Source organism: Kogia breviceps, chromosome 12 (assembly GCF_026419965.1).
Source record: "Kogia breviceps isolate mKogBre1 chromosome 12, mKogBre1 haplotype 1, whole genome shotgun sequence".
Classification (NCBI taxonomy): domain Eukaryota; kingdom Metazoa; phylum Chordata; class Mammalia; order Artiodactyla; family Physeteridae; genus Kogia; species Kogia breviceps.
In genome coordinates, this window is record NC_081321.1 from 8,801,094 (window position 1) to 8,819,726 (window position 18,633).

The 18,633-nt window shown below is 44.7% G+C and overlaps 1 protein-coding gene across 12 annotated transcripts in view; it reads right to left on the minus strand.

Moving 5' to 3' along the window:
• Positions 1 to 18,633, minus strand: part of DUSP16 (dual specificity phosphatase 16) — a 182,592-nt gene that overhangs the window by 44,627 nt on the left and 119,332 nt on the right. For 11 of the 12 annotated variants that reach the window (XM_067008736.1, XM_067008743.1, XM_059082633.2 and 8 more), the window contains 2 exons: positions 1,359 to 1,949; positions 220 to 358 (listed from right to left, as the gene is read on the minus strand). In XM_067008736.1, the coding sequence (XP_066864837.1) occupies positions 220 to 358; positions 1,359 to 1,586 (367 nt within the window). In that variant the 5' untranslated portion in view covers positions 1,587 to 1,949. Of the gene's footprint in view, positions 1 to 219; positions 359 to 1,358; positions 1,950 to 2,689; positions 2,803 to 18,633 lie in introns of all 12 variants that reach the window. The other variant, XM_067008744.1, reaches the window with a different exon arrangement.

Here is an 18,633-nt window from a genome sequence, read left to right on the forward strand (position 1 = left end):
GCATTTGAGCTAAATCGAAAATACTCTGACCAATGGGGGAGAACAACAGTACTCAGGTTAACTAGAATAGTTACGTCAATCCAAAGCTATCAATAAGGCATTTTACACAATGACCTCGACGTTGCGTCCACCTAGTGGACTCTGAGCTCGCTGCGGAATCCTGCTCACTCACAGGCTCAAGGAGGTTCCGAGTCCTCACAGTTCCACCACAAGCCTTACCTGCAAGCAGGTGAACAGAGCTGAAGCTCTTCTCCAGTTTACCCAGGAGTACAGTGAGAAAACAGTCTGAGGCCAGAGAGGCCACATCTTGGGAGCTCTGATCGTAAACTACAACCTTCTGACTGCAGTCAATGTCGACCTAAAATGCAAACGTGAGGCTGTCAGGGAGGAAAGCGAGGAAAATAATCCCATACCCCTCTGCTGCTGAAGCAAGTAACTGCTTCCTGTTTTCCTTAATAATCTGAATAAAAATGAGAGGTGGTCAATTTCCTGGGTCAACCAAGCATACACATGGTTTAAATGTTTGTAAAAATCAACATTTACAAGGCAAACTTGATGCTATTTCTGTGTAAATGTGCTCAAAACTCCTTAGTTTTAAATCCTTAACACGATAACAGGGTAAAAACATGTACAACAAAATAATACGCAAAATAAACATAACGACCCCGATCCCCGAACTAAGGAAACATTTTAAATGGTTTCTACTCGGTAACAAATCAGCTTTTCGTAAAACTAAAGCATGAACTCATTTTTATCCCTGAACAAAAGAAATAGCCTGACCTACCACAAAGCTGACATTCTGGTATCCTAAGAAAAACTCTTCCTTGAAGATCCTTAAATTCTGGCCATTACCTTACCTTCCCTCAAATAAAAGACACTTGTAATATAATTAGTTTCTACTTTCTTCTCAAGGCACTTGAAAAGAATGATTTCCTTTCAGTACATTTGTAAACAACATAAAACCACGTATTAATGCATTAGTTATTAATGATATACATACAATATTATATACTATAAGTTCTAATAATTGAGTATTATAATATACTGTATTAAACATAACTTTTTATCTGTGTTAAATTAATAAAACAATTTTTAGCATTAATAGGGAAACATAGCACTTGATCAAATAAAGACAAGTTAAGCTTTCTGTGTAGTTTAGAAATACTCTGAGGTGTGACAGTGTCTGCAATTCGTGAATTATTCTGAGGTGTCATAAGGTATCAAAGTTTTAAAAAAGCAACCAAAACTTCCTCAAATTACTTTCTCCCCTTAAAAATGAGGCTTCATTTAAAATGATTGCCCATTCAGCATGTCCATTTATTTTAAAAAGGAAAAAAAAAAAAAAAGCAAGCATGTACCTTATGTTTGGCTGAGTGCTGGATGAGCTCTGTAATTAACACTTTGTCCTGCTGCAACCTTCGCTTCATAAGCTTGGAGCAGTTGATATTAATGGCTTCCAAAATGTGGGACGTATTGTATTCCACAAATGGCCGGCTATCAATTAGCAGCACTTTTTCCGTTCCACTTTCCAGCAGAGCCACCAACCTCTCAGTAACAATTTGAGTTCCAATCATCTCATGGGCCATGACAACAATAAGTCCTCTTTTCCCACCTCCTCCGTTAACTTGCCACGATGATGTAACGGCGGTGAGCTCAGAGGCTCAGCCACTCCATTGTACTGAAATGTATGAGGTCAGGCCGGTGGCAACTGGCAAGAGGAGAGTTAAACCCATTTCCAGCAAGAGCCCTCCAAGTGAACGTCTCTTTCTCCTTCCCGTTGACGTGCTCTCGCGGAGGCCTCCCGCCACAAAGCAGCCCCTCACATTTGATTCATAAAGAGATGACTGGAATAACCATTCCAACAAAAGATGCTTTGGGGCAGCCAGTGCATTACATCATTCTTTACCTCGGTTCCCTCGCTCCAACGGCTTTACACGGGGCTGAGAAGCCTACATGGAGAGAGAATGACAGACGGAAAACAAAACATGCGGGTCAGAAAAAGAAAGAGCATCGGATTAGAGGGAGTGTATGATTCATAATATTTACCCCATTAATCTAATTCCATACTTGATGCACTGTTTCATTTGAACAAACAAACAGAAAGGACAAGTAGGGATGGCTGCAGAAAACGTACTAATGATAATTCGCTTTCACCGTAACATATAAAAACTCAAAGATGGCAAAAACAAGACGTAGTCATGAATTATATATAATCACCTGGGGGCCCAGAACTACTTGACTTACAGCATGAAATTAAAAGAGCTGTAAAAAGCCAGTCCAAGTATTTTTATTCCAGATGGGTTTCCTCCATTTTATTTGCTTATTTCTTGAAAATAGCACAAAACACAACCACCTCAGACCAGGTTAGCAATCTGACGTTATCAGGACATAAAAATCTTTCCTGATGGCTTGAGAATTACTATGATAAACGGAGTGTGTGTGATGTGAGCATTCCTTGAAACTACCCTCAGGAAGGAGAGGCAGGAAAAGGGGAGGTTCCGTAAACTTCGGCTGCCTTGTAAGGAAGAGGAGGGGCGATGACTGACGTGCTCGTCACGCCGAGTGCTGCACTAGCTGCTGCGGGCCTGTGAGGCATCCACTCCACCCCAGGCAGACTCGCAGCTAAGATCCTGGCCGGCCCTCCGCTTCCGGTTCTCTTTTTCTTGTACCTCATTTTCAAGAGACTCACCGATTCCCAGCCTCAGAAAATCTCACACCTTAACCTTGCACTCGAGGTGAGCAACCCAGGCATACGAGAGCCCTTAATACCGGAACTGATGCTTCCTTATGCTTGCCAAACTCCTAAGAGAGACCATTTCCTAGTTAACACTACTTGGAGTTCTGTGCCCATAGCTTAAGCCCGCACCCGGACCTGCAATATTCTCATGTTCCTATCTCCCCGGTCCATCTCCGCTTATAGGAAATGCCCTACTACATAAAACTAGATGTCCGCTGTTGGCATTTGACTTCTAGAGGTTAAACTGCTTGGTGGCAGACGTTTTGTATTGTTATTTCTTACTTCCACAGTGTTTTGCGTATAAGATATTCAAGTTACGCTGTTACAAGTTAGTAAAACCCTCCTTGTTCAAAAAATGACTTAAGATACTGAATAATTCACATCTGATTAACTGATTTTGGATTAGGATGACAGACCCCCTCGAACATCCTCGGGTCCTGTTTCCTAATCTCAGACTCACAAATTAGAAACTGAAGCATGGAGAAGTAGGAGAAGGCAGGATAGAGAGAGGAGGGGCCTTGCCCTCTACTTGTTATGTGACTTGGGACAAATCATATTAACCTCTCTGAACCACACTTCCCTCATCTCTAAAAGGTACATGTAATATTGGCCTTGTCTCCTCACAAAGTTTGTTTTGAGGATGAAATTATGCCAGTTATCTAAAGAGAGTAAGTCAGAAAGCAACTAGTCATCACACAGAGAAAGGAGGAGCAAAGCTGTAAAGATGCCATTTGCTAACAGAGCTGCCTTGCATCTGGAATCTGAAAGGCATGCCTCGGCAGATAAGGACGGGGCAACTCCATCCTGCTGCGGTGCCGCTTCTCACGGAGCCAGACGTGCACGGCGTTAGAAGGCACCTGAGAAGCCACATCTCGTCTGGCCTCACATCTCACAAAGCAGCTCCACATAATCCGTCATCTGTCCATTTCGTATCTTCATTATACGAATGTATTAGTTTTAGTACAGCTTAAGGGCACTGAAGCACAGAAGTCATCTCTACCTTCGACTGAAGAAACCAGAGCCGAGAATCTGTCCTACTCCATCAACCAACGCACATTCGCACAGCACCCGCCCAGGGCACTCCTGACTCAAGTCCTGACTACCCGGCGACACAGTTCACAGCCACGCAAGGTCCTGGGCTCAGACGGCCTGACTCGCTCCCCGGAGCTCCCGCTCCTGGGTTACCCTGTTTTCCTAAGGAACCTGTCCCCACAACGAAGCTGCACCGAGACACAGTGACGTGACGTGTCCACGCGGGAGCCCGGGCAGCGCAGAAAGTGGAAACCCGAGAACGGGGGCAAATGGAAGCAACAATGGCCTGAGTCTCTGGGCCCCAGTGGCTCCTCTCAGCGGTGCAAGCCGGGCAGGACAAAGCAGTTATCTGGGTTAGCAGATCGAGGGACAAAGGGAGGGAGAAGACGGCAGACATGCAAAAGCTGAGTGAGAAAGTGCGCATCTCTGCTTCCCTCCAGCCAACTCTCAGAAGCCCAGATCACTGAAAGCCAAGGCAGGCTGCGGCCAACAGGTCCAGCGGGAAGAAAACGGTCATTCCTCCCCCGAGAACCAGAGTCAGTCGTTCTGGGGAGAAAAAGACCCTTTCCCCGACCAAGAAGATGTCTGGTCAAAGTGACCCTGACAGGAGGACGCAGCTGAAACAAAACAGTGAAGGTGAACTGAGGATACAGTTACGCCTTTCACACTGTCCTGCGGCCAGCTGGAGCCCTCTGACAGCGCCTTCATGTGCGACGTCTGATGTTCTGAGGTCCCAGGTGACTATGGAGGAGGCCGAGGCTGCCAAGGGGCTGTGGAAGGTGAGGTAACAACAGCCTTGAACCTTGTTCACTTGCAGCTCCAGAATTCTGGGCAAGACCTCATCCTAGGCTACAACTCTAATTTAGAAATTTCTCTCCATTCATTGTTCTTTCCGAAGAAGGTCAACACGCTGAGATCAGGGACGCATCTGTGATAGTTTTGTTCTCGGAATCTTTTGCATCAAGTAGGATTTAAGAGATGACAGGAGAATATTTGATAGTTGGCAGCCCCAACAAGCTCACCTTACCCCAAAATCTCTTCAAGAAGTCAGAAGGCATACGAATTTTTAGCTGGAACACGGGGGCCCAAGTGCATATAGCAAAGCCATAGAGCAAAGCCAGTTTTGCTATTTACCTATTTTCTTAGACAATTTAAAAAGTTTTAATTAATTTCTTTCTATTTTTAATACGGACTATAGTCACATGGCCCAAAAAAAATAAAAAACAGAAAACTGTATACACACTATGAATACGTATACTTTATCCATCCAGTGTTTGTCCACTACATTTCAATAAAGCTGTTAAAATTGCCATTACATTGAAAGTCCAACAAATACATTTAAGTGAAAAAAATTAGCACGTTGAAAATCCTTCTCCCGCCCTTGTCCTCCATCTGCCCAGGTCCTCCCTGGCCCTCTAACTGGTAAACACTCTTAATAGTTTCCTCTGATTTCTTCCAAAGGTTTTTTTTTTAATGAAAATAGAAAAAAACACTATATCTTCTTTTCCTTTTCCTTCTCTGTTCAACTGGATACACAGTACTGTTACACATCCTGCTTTTTCTTTCACTTAAAGTACTCTAATTTGATTTTTTCCAAATTTAATTAGAATGTAATACAACCTATATATCCATGGGTCTCCCATACATGCACTTTTGGAAATCTAAATAAAACATGTAGAAATACTTAACCTTAAAAGACAACTCCCAACCATAATTCAAGAAGAGTCATGTACCACAATGTTCACTGCGGCTCTATTTACAATAGCCAGGACATGGAAGCAACCTAAGTGTCCAATGACAGATGAATGGATAAAGAAGATATGGCACATATATACAATGGAATGTTACTCAGCCATTAAGAGAAACGAAATTGAGTTACCTGTAGTGAGGTGGATGGACCTAGAGTCTGTCATACAGAGTGAAGTAAGTCAGAAAGAGAAAAACAAATACCATATGCTAACACATATATACGGAATCTAAAAAAAAAGAAAAGAAAAGGTTATGAAGAACCTAGGGGCGGGACAGGAATAAAGATGCAGATGTAGAGAATGGACTTGAGGACACGGGGAGGGGGAAGGATAAGCTGAGACGAAGTGAGAGAGTAATGTTGACATATATACACTACCAAACGTAAAATAGACAGCTAGTGGGAAGCAGCCACAGAGCACAGGGAGATCAGCTCGGTGCTTTGTGACCACCTAGAGGGGTGGGATAGGGAGGGTGGGAGAGAGGGAGACGCAAGAGGGAAGAGATATGGGGATATATGTATATGTATAGCTGATTCACTTTGTCATAAAGCAGAAACTAACACACCACTGTAAAGCAATTATACTCCAATAAAGATGTTAAAAAAAAAAAAAAAAAAAAAAAAGACAGCTCCTCCTTTCCTCTAGCATTACACCCAATCGGCTGTTTACCCGAGGCCCAAAAGGCTGAGGAGTAATTCACGGCCATGTGCTTGAAGGGTCAGCAAGATGCTTTAGGGCATCCTAACGGGAGAGTATCCTCTGGAGCTACTCTGACTCAAGAGAAATTTAAAATGTGACACTCGTGTTCAAGGAAGCACAAAATTTATCTCTTAAAGGACAACCTGCTGCAACCTGGGATGTTCCCCCCCAAAGAGAGGGCGGGACCACAAGTTCCCCGTATGGAGGCCATGGGGCCACTCAAGGTCAAGGCCTTCAGCCGCGTCACTCCGTCCCTGCAGACCCCCAGGGCGCTGTTCAAGGTCCCCCACGTGGGCCGCCCTCCGGGCTGCCTGGGGATCGTGCTGAGAGCGCCCTGGACCACGATGCTACCCGGGAGATGGGGCCGGGGCAGCAGAGACTCTCTTCTCAAGAGAAGGGTGATGGGACGTCCCAGTCCACCACCGAGGAAACCTAGGAGGCAGCCGGCCTTCAGAAGACAGCGACATAACCCTTCTATACACATACAAGAGAGTTTTCCATTTTTTTAAAAAAAAGGGATGAGATACGGGGACACATGTATAACTGATTCACTTTGTTATAAAGCAGAAACTAACACACCACTGTAAAGCAATTATACGCTAATAAAGATGTTTAAAAAAATAAAAAATTAAATTAAATTCTTAAAAAGGTCAGTATTTATTGTACCGAAGACTAGTAACCTTAACCAGGTCCACTAAACAAATATTTACAAAGTATCCTAGTTTCAGAAATAAAGGATTTAAAAGACTTCATTTATGAAGAGATGGAGAGAGCAGAGGCAGTATATTAGTAAACAAAATACACACGTCAGGGAACCACGCCGCAGAGCCCCTGAAGAAGGGCCAACCGTGGCATATTTTACATTTCAGCAAACAATTTACGTTTCCTATTTTATAACAGTTAATACTGACATGAACTGTGTAAGAACCTTCTACCCTAACATATGATATTTGAAGTTTTTCTGTGTAACTTACGTTGGAGATTCCATTCGGATACCTATGGAAATGCATCTGTGACTTTATAATGGAAATTAGGAGAGTGTTATTTGTCCAAACTCACTCTATCTCCAACTTCGCAAGAGTTATCAACGGACTAAAGAATACCACTGAATTAGTTATGTCGGAGAACTGTTACATCTAAGACTATTTTGATGACCAATTTAATTAAAAGAACGAAATAAAGCTCAACTGGCTAAGAACCAGTATTTGCCGTTAGAGGAAAAGCGTTTTGTTTTGATTGCAGCCTTTACTTGACTTGTAGCCTTTAAAGCTAGTGTCCAACCAGCAAATTTTTTAAAGATTGAGGTCGTTTTTAAATGACTGGTAAGCGTCTCCCTTCCTCTTCTCAGATGAGGCGTTATTCTTTTCGACTTCCCAGATACGATCCTGGCTTCTCGGCGGGTCACACTGCACTGGGTCTGCTCCACCAGGAGAGAGGTGAGGCCCTTTCTTTCTCGCACACGATTCTCCCTCTGGGGCTGCTGCCGGCACAGCCACCCCAGATGCCCACATCGGGGCCCACGGGCTGACCCCCATCCCATCCCCCAGTTCCATTTTAAAACCTTCCTTCTTCAAAGGAATTCTCAGGAGAGGGGAAAGGACCCCAAAGCTGTGCCTTGTCTGCTTTGTTAAGTGAGGACAGTGACCGAGCCTTGTTTGGTTGGGCTTCAGCTCAAGTTCAGATTCTCAGAGAATTTATGGAAAGCATATAATCAGGTGAGAAGTTTAAGACTGGCTTGTAGTTTACCTATTAAACTACAAGCCAGTCTTAAATTTTTTTTCCTCCAGTAAAACTGAAGAAATGGGCAACAGGATACACCAAACAGGCTTTCAGCAGAGCCTTGCACACAGGCTGTTAGTAAGAGAAAAACTGAACAAATCAAAAGGGAAAAAAGAAGGCCATGAGGTCCGGAAGCAAGAGCATCTTGGACTCTGACCGTTTTAATTCTGCATCGATTAAAGCTTCTCTGCCTCATATGCTGCGGGCTGACCCTGACGGAAACCCTGAGGCCTGGTATTTGGTAAAATATATGACACAAAGAAACAAAAACAGGGCTTCCCTGGTGGTGCAGTGGTTGAGAATCCACCTGCCAATGCAGGGGACGCTGGTTTGATCCCTGGTCCGGGAAGATCCCACATGCCGCGGAGCAGCTAAGCCCATGCGCCACAACTAGTGAGCCTGCAGGTCACAACTACCAAAGCCCGCACGCCTAGGGCCGGTGCTCCACGACAAGCGCAACGAGAGAATCCACCGCAATGAGAAGCCCGCGCACCGCAACAAGGAGTAGCCCCCACTTGCCGCAACTAGAGAAAGCCCGCACGGAGCAACGAAGACCCAAAGCAGACAAAAATAAATAAATAAATAAATTAATTAACTTTTTTTTAAAAAAAAAGAAACAAAAACAAACCCAAAAACCATCCTCACCAAAGCCAAGAAGGCAATACGAGCTTAATGCATTTTTCAGTCACCTATTCCTGCCTTGGCCATATGTTCTTACCCCAGCATAGAGGACGCAACCTGACTAGTGGTGGCGATAATGGGATAGAGGTTGCTTGAATCACTGTCTAGACAGAGCTAGGCATGGAGACAGCATTTGTCAGCACTGGAAAAATCCACCAACCGCCTCTGAGCAACTCACTGCAGTGTAGGAAGAACCCGCTCTTGTCAGAGGCGCAGGTTGTTTACGCGCATCTCAAGGATCCACAGACAAAGGCTGGAAGAGTAGCCATCCTTCAGAGACTCGACACAAGGCCTCTGCTTCAGACACAGACCAGCCCAGGCAGAGCCCAGGTCTGTGAGCAGCCCTGCCCAAGTTCCTGCTGAGGAACAGCACTGCGCTCTTGGAACGGGCTCACCGGAAGCCTCCCGTTTCTGGTCACCCGTTCTACCAGCTTCCCCCTCCCTGACCCACCTGAGCTCCCCGCCCCGCTGCACCCCTCTCCCCTCCTCCCCTCCTCTTTCCTGCCTCCACACCAGTCATCCATCCCTGACACACTCCTGCCCCAGGGCTCCCTCACTTACCCTTCTGCATTTAAAGCTTCCTCCTGGCACCCTGCCTGAAAACATCAGGACTCTACCCCCCCAGAAGCAGCAGTCTTGAGGGGGTGGGAGTGAAGGACTCCTGGATCGAGTGGCTGGCAAGAGCTATGTGGCCAGAGGCTGGTTTAATCTGAGAGCTGAGGAGAACCCACTGTGGAAGGACCTTTGCAACACAGCTGGGCTGGAGGCAGGCGAGGAGAGGTTCAGAAGGTTACGTGGGGAATAATGAGTACATCCTGGTTTTCCTGAGCATCTGTCAAGCCTACCGCAACTCATTCGGTCAACTAACAAATGGTTACTGGGCGCCTGATAAGTGCCAGGCACTGCTGTGGAAATGCAGCAAAAATTAATGAGGCAAAAGCTCTTGTCCTCCTGGAGTTTCTAGCTGAATGACCAGAGATGCATAATAAACAGCAACAACAACAAAACATGTCGTATGGGAGACGGCGATCGGTGCCATGGAGAAAAAGTTAAGCAGGGAAAGAAGGAGGAGAGTGGAGGGGGAGGGGTTAAAGTTTTAAACAGAGCAGTCAGAGAAGCCCTTGCTCTGATGGTTAAGTGAAGACCAGGAGGGAGGCGAAGATGGCTATGTGGACGCCTGGGAGACTAGTTCTCTATGTCAGGGCTCGAGGCCAGTGAACATGTTGACCAAGGTAACGCTGAACTGGGCAAATGCCAGGAAAAGATGTGGCGGGTGTTCAGTCTTCCTTCAGAACTATGGTTATATCTTTTGGAAATGAAGCATTTTTAGTCACTTGAACTTTTAACTTAAGCGTAAAACACACACACACACACACACACACACACACAAGAATGTTTAGTATAGTTTCTTCCTTAAAACTACAAAGGAAGAAGCTGTGGTTCCTATGTTAGTGCATTACTTGGCAAAGAAATAAAAAGAAACACTGTAACAGGAAAGATTACTATTAATGCTAATTTAATACAATTCTTCCAACTCCACAAATGTGTAGTACCTAATAACAGAATCTTGGCTTTATAACAGAGAATGGAGGAAAACATCAAAGACATGTTGAACAAGATGCATGCTTGAATAGAGCTATACAACAAGGAAATCATTTAAAGGAGGTTTACATTAAAATAAAGAAAAATGCTTTCAAGGAGCTCTCCTTGTCAGAAGGTGTATCGAATCTCTTACCACAAGAGATTACTGTATTCAGGGGGTAGGTAGTACTAATATAAACTTATCATCTTTATCCATGCACCTCAGTTAGCCCACCTACCCCCAAACAGCAAAATTCCACTATATAACAGGTGTACTTTCCTGACAAAGAGCTAAATTACTAAAGATATTACGACCAAAGTAATCATGACCAATAATGAAAGATAATCATGATATATAAAGAGAGTAAAATCAAAGTACAGAACAGTAGGTAAAGCGGAACCTCAAACACCCACATAGATACAAACACATGAGCATATATATTCAAAAATGTCATAATGGTTTTGCTTGAGTAAAGGTAATATTTATTATATTCCTTTCTTTCCCATAATCTTGGAAAGTGCAGAAAAAAATTAGAGAAAGGGCATGACATCCACGCAGACCCGGGTCCTGGTGGCTCTAGTCCTCCTGCACAGCGCTGTCAAGAAAAGTGTGGGTTGGGAATTCCCTGGCAGTTCAGGGGTTAGGACTCTGTGCTTTCACTGCCTTGGGCCCAGGTTCGATTCCTGGTCAGGGAACTAAGATCCCACAAGCCGCATGGCACGGCCAAAAAAAAAAAATGTATACACACACACACACACACACACACAACAACGACAAAAAGTGTGGGTTTGGACAAAGCAAGAATATCAACAAACACAATATAGGGAAGCTGATGTTTACCCTCAAGGTAAAAAGCTGAATCTCTACTTCACAAAAGGACTACAAAGGATTATTTTAATAACAATAACGTTTGGGGGGGGGTGAGAAAAACTAAATTTTAAATTACACACTTGTGACTATAAACCTGGACTTTTAAAAAGGGTCAGCTGAGGTGTAACTCTTTTAAAACAGAAGGGTTTTTTTTTCCGTATACAAAGGACTCGTAGCTAGCTTTCTAATATATTCCTTAACACTCTTAAAATGTATTTTCAATTTATAAAGTTTCCAAAACAAACCTACCTAAAGCATCCCAAATGAAACAGTGTGACTTTCAGTCCTCTCACTGGAAAAGCACAAATTCGTTTAACAAAGTCACTAAGCGGCCCCGTCACTGTCCTCAGCTCCTAAATAGACGCGCACAAGACTTGAACAGATTCCAGGCGTGGCCTTCAAGCCTGGACCACACCTGCTTCCAAGGCCCTGAGGCTAAAAATAACCCTGGGGCCTCAAAAATGGGACACCAGCCAGGCCAGGGGTAGCAGCCGGCCCCCTGCTCAGCTCCGACAGTGAAAGCGGGAGCTACGGAGCTCGACAATCACAAAATCCTTCACCACAGGCTCCTGTCTGTCTCTCTGTCCAACCTCCTCCATCCTAGGCCGGCTCAGTTTCTTTTCCCCTTGATGCCAAAACCAACCCTAGGAACTTAGAAACAAGTGAGGTTTTATGGTGTATTCTTTAAAACAAACGAATAAAAAAACTGTGGACCAAGACTCAGGAGACCTTGTTCCTAAATTCAGCTCCTCTACGGAGATGCAAAAATGTCACAGCAAGAGTCACATCCTCACCTGTGATCACGTAACTTCTACTAAGGATTATCTAAGGATATGATGAGACCGCCGTCAGCGCATCTCAGGTCTTAGCAAGTTGCCCTGACAAGGACAGAGTAGCAGGGCTGATGTGATCATCAGGCAGTCACGCTGAGGAGCTCGTTTGCATCCTACAACGGACAAGTTAAAACGGGTAACTCCTGGACAATGGCTCTGCAAAAAGCGTGGTGAGCAGACAATTTCCTTTGTGGTGGAGGATTTCCACTGCTCCAAGACAATGACTCCCGCTTCTCTGCCAGCCCCAGAATTTGCAGGATTCCCCTCTGGGACTGTTCCGCTTCCAGGTAAGGAAGAAAGACAGGGAGGGAGGTCGGAAGAGGGGCAGAGGAAGGGGCAGTGTCACCGCTGTTCCCTCCAGGCTCCCGGGCTAATTTAAGTCACTGCATCTGTCTTCACGCTTCCCCTTCTGAGGCCCGGGGAGCCACTGGTGTCAGGAGGCTGCACCACAGGGCAAAGCGGGTGACACAGGGCCAGGACCTGGGCCAAAGAACCATAGCGCCACAAGACAGAAGGAGACCGCAGAGCAGCCCAAGATGCTCCCGAGATGGGAGTTCGACTGTGCCCTGTCCTCACCTGTAGTCACTTTTTCCGCTTTGTCCTTCCCACCTTCTATCTTTGTCCTGTAATTTGGCTCTAACACACACCACCAAATGGCAACTTCTGTGCCGTTATTTGGGCTCAGATGCTTTGATGTTTCTTTCTCACTCCCTCTGTCCCTTCATAGTCACCGTAATTTCTCTCCTTGGTATTAAAACCGAGCCTCTTCCTTTCTAAGGTTTACCCCTTATCATTAATCATTAATTTCCTTTTTCGGGGGGAACTGCCAAGGCCTTACATGTGTTGCTATTACAGCGAATAGTCATAACTGCTCCAGACTGCTTTGACCCAGACTTCCGTGGATTCAGGTGTTTTGTCAACCTTTAAAATCTTTTGATTATTTCTTACCTTAGAATAAAAAGTTTTATTTCGGAGGAGAGAGGTAATAAAATGTTCCAGTGAGGTATTTCATACGTGGTCATACTGAGTGGAGATGATTACTTCGGGATCTTACATTTTCACTAGCCCTCAAATGCCCCGACGATCTAGACACTAAAAGTTAAATCCCGATCCAAACCTCAGAGGAAGACAATACAAACGCTCAGTGTCTTCCCACTAGATTATTTAGAAACTAACAAGATCGGGATTATTTTGTAAAGGAGAGCTTGGGTCTGAAGCAGGAAGCAAGCGCTGCACGTGCGCACAGAGCTGTCTTCATCGGGAGTCTGTCCGGCACCTGTGTCAGCTGCATCCCCGCCCACCCTGCCTGTTTCCTCCAGCCCCGAGGACCTTCCAAGAGAAAGAAGAAAAGGCAGAGAGGAGAGCTAAACAATGGCCTACTAGAGCATGGACTTGAGGATATGGGGAGGGGGAAGGGTAAGCTGTGACGATGTGAGAGAGTGGCAGGGACATATACACACTACCAAATGTAAATGAGATAGCTAGCGGGAAGCTGTCGCATAGCACAGGGAGATCAGCTCTGTGCTTTGTGACCACCTAGAGGGGTGGGAGGGAGGGTGACACAAGAGGGAAGACATACAGGAACATATGTATATGTATAACTGATTCACTTTGTTGTAAAGGAGAAACTAACACACTATTGTAAAACAGTTATACTCAAATAAAGATGTTTTAAAAAGTAAAAAAAAAAAAAAATAGAAAAATTAAAAAAATAAAATTAAAAAAAAAAAAAAAAAGGCCGGCCACTTATCTCAGCTCCCAGCGACTCTATTGGCTAATTTTTAAAAAAGGATTTCCCCACACAATTTCAATAGCAAAATAAATAGTAATGGATTATAACCCACAGAATAAAATAAATAACCATGAGTGCCAAAAAAAAGAAAAAAAAAGGAATTTCTCACAAAACACTTGCTCTATGACGAAAGTTTGAGAGGATGGTGTTTCTATTTTTTTTCTTTTTTAATAGGTTGTTCTGTCAACTCCCTCCATCAATTCTGGCGTGACGCCGGTTGGGTTCCGGCACGCCGCATGCAGCAGGAAACACCTTCCTACCAAAGCCTCACTTTACCTCTCTGAAAAATACCAGTCTGTATTGGTTTAAGTTAAATTAACTTAGATGTCTAAACCAATGCAGGGCACTGTGGGAAAAACAGAAGAGATGGCAGGTCCCTGATGTTAATTGGTTGAGTAAATAGTTTTTTTAAAAAATGACATTTGGACAAACACAAAATGATAATGTGCTGGCAGATGTACAGCGGGTCAAAGAGGAAGGCTTCCTAGGGTTTTGAAGGAAAGCATGAACTGGCAGAGAGAAGAGGGAAGAAAATTGCAGGTGGAGGAAATGCAGGAGCAAAGGTAGAGGGGTGGGCTGTGTGCAGCTTTTCCCGGCCAGAGCACAGACTGCATCAGCGAGTGACAAATAAGCTGGTGAAACAGGAAGGGCCACTGCTGACACACCTGGACGTCTATAGCCATCTAAGCCACCATGAGCTTCAGCAACAGAACAGGAGAACATCACAGGGGAATGTCTCTCTGGGAGCCTTGTATGAATTGAAAGGAGAAAACAGGAGAAAGGAGACTAACCAGTTATTACCTTTACCGTTCTAGTTATCTGAGGATGGGCTCTGCCTAGGAGGGTGACTGTAAAATCTGACACGAAAAGAAAGATCCAAGAAGCTGGGATGGTCAAAATCCAAGGCAGCACGCCAGGCACAAAACACCTTTATTAAATAGCGTACTTCCTGACTGAAAGCGCCCATGAAAAGGGCTGTTTAGACTTCATTATTAAATTATTCCACCATGAGATCATCTGAAAATATCTCAATACACATTCTGTCCTTGCTTCAGATGAACCAATATCAAGCAGAATGAGCAAAATGTACAAGTTCAAGTTTTACTAGTCAGGGCCTGTTGAGAAACCAAAAGCATTAGACAGAGTAGAAGGTCAAAATTAGGTAAAGCAGAATGTAAGCAGAGGTGAAGTCTGATGTTGGCATTACGGGTGACTTGCTCCTGTATACTGAATATTTTTCAGTAATTTCCCAATTTTCCATTATATATGAGTGTATATGGATATAAAACTTTTGCAACAGAAAATCAAAGTATATAGTTTTAATCAGTCATAACTCATGTCATTCTCATGCTGTTCGGAGAAGGAAAGAAGATCTGGAAGTCGAGGCACTGGGGCCTATTCTCTGCATTAGCTAAGTAAAAATTGTTCTGTAGGAATCATTAACCAAAATAAGTTTTAATACAGAATCCTGGGATTTATCCAACAGTGACTCAGTAGTCTGAAAAAAGTTAAAGAGATTTTTAAAATGTAATTACACATCCCTGTGTCCATCACGCTCCAAGGCACATGGCATTCGAGCGCCTTCCAGACAAAGCAGTGTAAGTATATACGGTTTAGTACAGGGCAATGTTCCTTTTCCAAATGTAACCTTCAGTATCAAAGACCAAAAATTCAAAATTAAAATTAAAAGCAAAATGATTACAAATACAGTATGCCTGCCACAAGCGATTTCGGTATAAAGCAGACCACAGGATTGTCTATTACGTAACTCACGGACTTAAAAACCAAAGTATCCAATTTCATCATCTCATCTAAAATGTAGTCCATGGCACAGAGCCTAAGAATAATGTTCATACAGCTCTACTGTTTTATCCCTCTGCCTAGATTCCCAAATAGGTTTAAAAGAAACCTATCACATTTGCTATCAACACATGTAAGCATCACAGAGCACTAAGTGCAGTGCAGCCAATGTTTAGTTTTTTCTCCTGCAAATAGTGTTTGTTTTTCTGAATTCTAGGACTGTGGACTTTATCTGTAAAACTACAGGAAGAGAAATGAAATGGGTTAGTAGAAGAGACATGTGTTCCTTTACTGAGTGCCTACTATATTCAATTCCCTAGAGAGCAACTTCCCACTTTTGTTTAATCACAAGAATTACTTAGGAACTTGATAAAAATAATCACCTAGGCCCCACCCCTGAAGATCCATCCTTAGGGTTTGGAGTGGAGACTGTGAATTTGTATTTTTGACAAATGCTCCAGAAGCTTCTTAGGATCGTTTTTAAGTACATCCTTGAGTTTGAAAAACAATGTCCTCAAGACACATTTGGGGGACTTCCCTGGTGGTACAGTGGTTAAGAATCCGACTGCCAATGCAGGGGACACGGGTTTGAGCCCTGGGCTAGGAAGATCCCACATGCCGCGGAGCAACTAAGCACGCGAGCTACAACTACTGAAGCCCAACTGCCACAACTACTGAAGCCCGCGCACCTAGAGCCCGTGCTCTGCAATAAAGAGAGGCCACCGCGATGTGAAGCCCGCGCACCGTAACAAAGAGTAGCCCCCGCTCGCTGCAACTAGAGAAAGCCCGCGCGCAGCAACGAGGACCCAACGCTAAAAATAAAGAAATAAATTTATTTATTTTTTTTTTTAAAAAAAAGACACGATGGGGGTCTCTCAATGTTCACATTCAATGAGTTGTCAAAACCTACCGATCTTCAGTCTCTCTCACCTGGAGGACAGAAAGGTGAAAGCTGCGTTTGAACTGAACATAATGGCGACAGGAACTGCCAGTAATGGAGGAGTGGGCAGTCAGCCAGAGACCACCCGACTCTCACAGCTGACGCAGGACATCCATTTAGTCCAGTGCATGCCTTCTGGTAGGTTAATAATATCCATTTACAAAATGCGAAGTATTTGTCCAAAGTCACACAATTCGTCAGTGGTGCAACAGAAGCTAGAGTTTCTATGAATAGTGCTTTCCATAACCCTACAGAGCTTAACCAAACATTTTGCAAATTGTAATAGGCTCCTGAAAGGCACAGAAAGCAATAGATTTCAAAAGATGAAAAACGACACACCCTTTTAAACGCCTGATGCGTGTGGCTGTGAAGAGAAGGGGCCTCATCAAAAGGCCAGCCCACCACGCGGTTACAAACAGCCACGTACAAAGCAGAGGACCAAGCGAGGAGGCGACAAGCCTTCACAGATCACTCCCGGAGCCTGAGGAACCCTGGGAGCAGAAGCTGGTCTACTTCCCTGAGTCACTGAGAACACAGGAGGCATGCGGAAAAGCGCTACTTCGTAAACTGGAACATTGACTAAAAAGCTAATGACTTAGCACAGGGTGAATGGGGGAGTATTTTGGCTAATACAGTATTTCTGAACCTTGGCTGCATATGAAGTCAGCCGGGGAGCTCTTAAATATCCTGAAGTACCCCAGACCAACAAATCCGAATCCCTGGGGAGTGGGCCCCGGGCATCAGTATTGTTTACACAAACAGGTAAAGGTGGGTTCTTTACCTCCTCCCAAGGGTCACAGAAGACAGGCCACTCGCAAGGCAGAGTTTAAAAGGCAGCAAAGGAGAAACCCGGTGGTGCACACAGTGCTGTAACTCGTCTGCCCTATTTCTTGAGGTATGTGTTGTATAACGTCCGCTGGAAGCCTGGGGTTCTGGATATATTGTCAGGTAACGGGTCAAGTTCTCAGTGTCGCAGTTTCTCTAATTCCAATAATAATAAAGGAGCACAGTTCACTTATGACACCCAACAGAAGGCCACAAGGGTGTGCTGGGGCACAGAACCCCGCTGGGGCTTAATCACACAGCTTACGCTTGAAGCAACCCAGTTTCCAATCTGTTTTCACTGTTTTTTAGAGGTAGACGTATCCAAAAAAAAAAGGCTTTTAAAGGCTGGGAGGAGACAAGGTAGAGCTCAGTTTTCACCTCTGTACAAACCAATGCAAGTTAAATATCTCCGCCCAGGAATTTCCCATTACTAAGGGCAAATCACCACGACAAGGGCGGACAGTCTTTTGTAATTCCTCTCTCTAGTCCAATCCTGTAAAACTTCATTTAATAAGCTGATGACGGAAACCAAGATTTGGGCCTCCAGCCAAACAATCTATATTATATGAAATAAAGGATATCCCCACCCTTCTCAAGGTTGTGCCAGCAATTTCTTTAAAAAAAAAAGGCGGCATTCAACCAAAGTCAGGAGTTTTTATTCATAATACACCTTATTGACATACAGTAGAAGAAACTAGACTAGGAGACGTTCACAGGCTGTCTCCTTCCAACAGTGGGTCTCCCCGTGGCTCATTCACTGAACAACAGTTTTTGAACATCCAGTCCGTGCAAGCCTCTTTGCTCGGGAACCTCGGGAGGACACAATTTAAGACAGTACCATAGAAATAAAACTTGTCCCCAGGCCATCCGCCAGGCCCCGCGGGATGGGAGGTCTCCAAGAGTAAGAGAAGGGAGGACTTCCAGGGCTGGCGTCTGGAGGTCAGTGAGGGGGCGGCGATGAACTGCACCGGCACATATGTCCCTCTGGATGTTCTCCTACCCCAGCTCTGGGGGTGCTACACAACCCGTATTCACGAACAACCTCTGGCCAAGGGAAGTCTGGAGGAAGTGGGGACATCACCAGCCGGCAAAACCTTCTACAAATTCTGGAAGCAACCTCTTTTCATCTGGCCCGTGAAGGTTGGCTGTTTCCTGCCAGGCAACACTTAACACAGACTCATCTTCAGGAGGCAGACAGGTTGCTGGGTGCCACTGTGGCACTGACCTAGCAGAGGGGAAGGGGGGGAGGGGGAAGGAGGTTCATCCTCCTTCAGACCCCAGGTACACACAGTACCCTCCCCCCCAACACAAATAC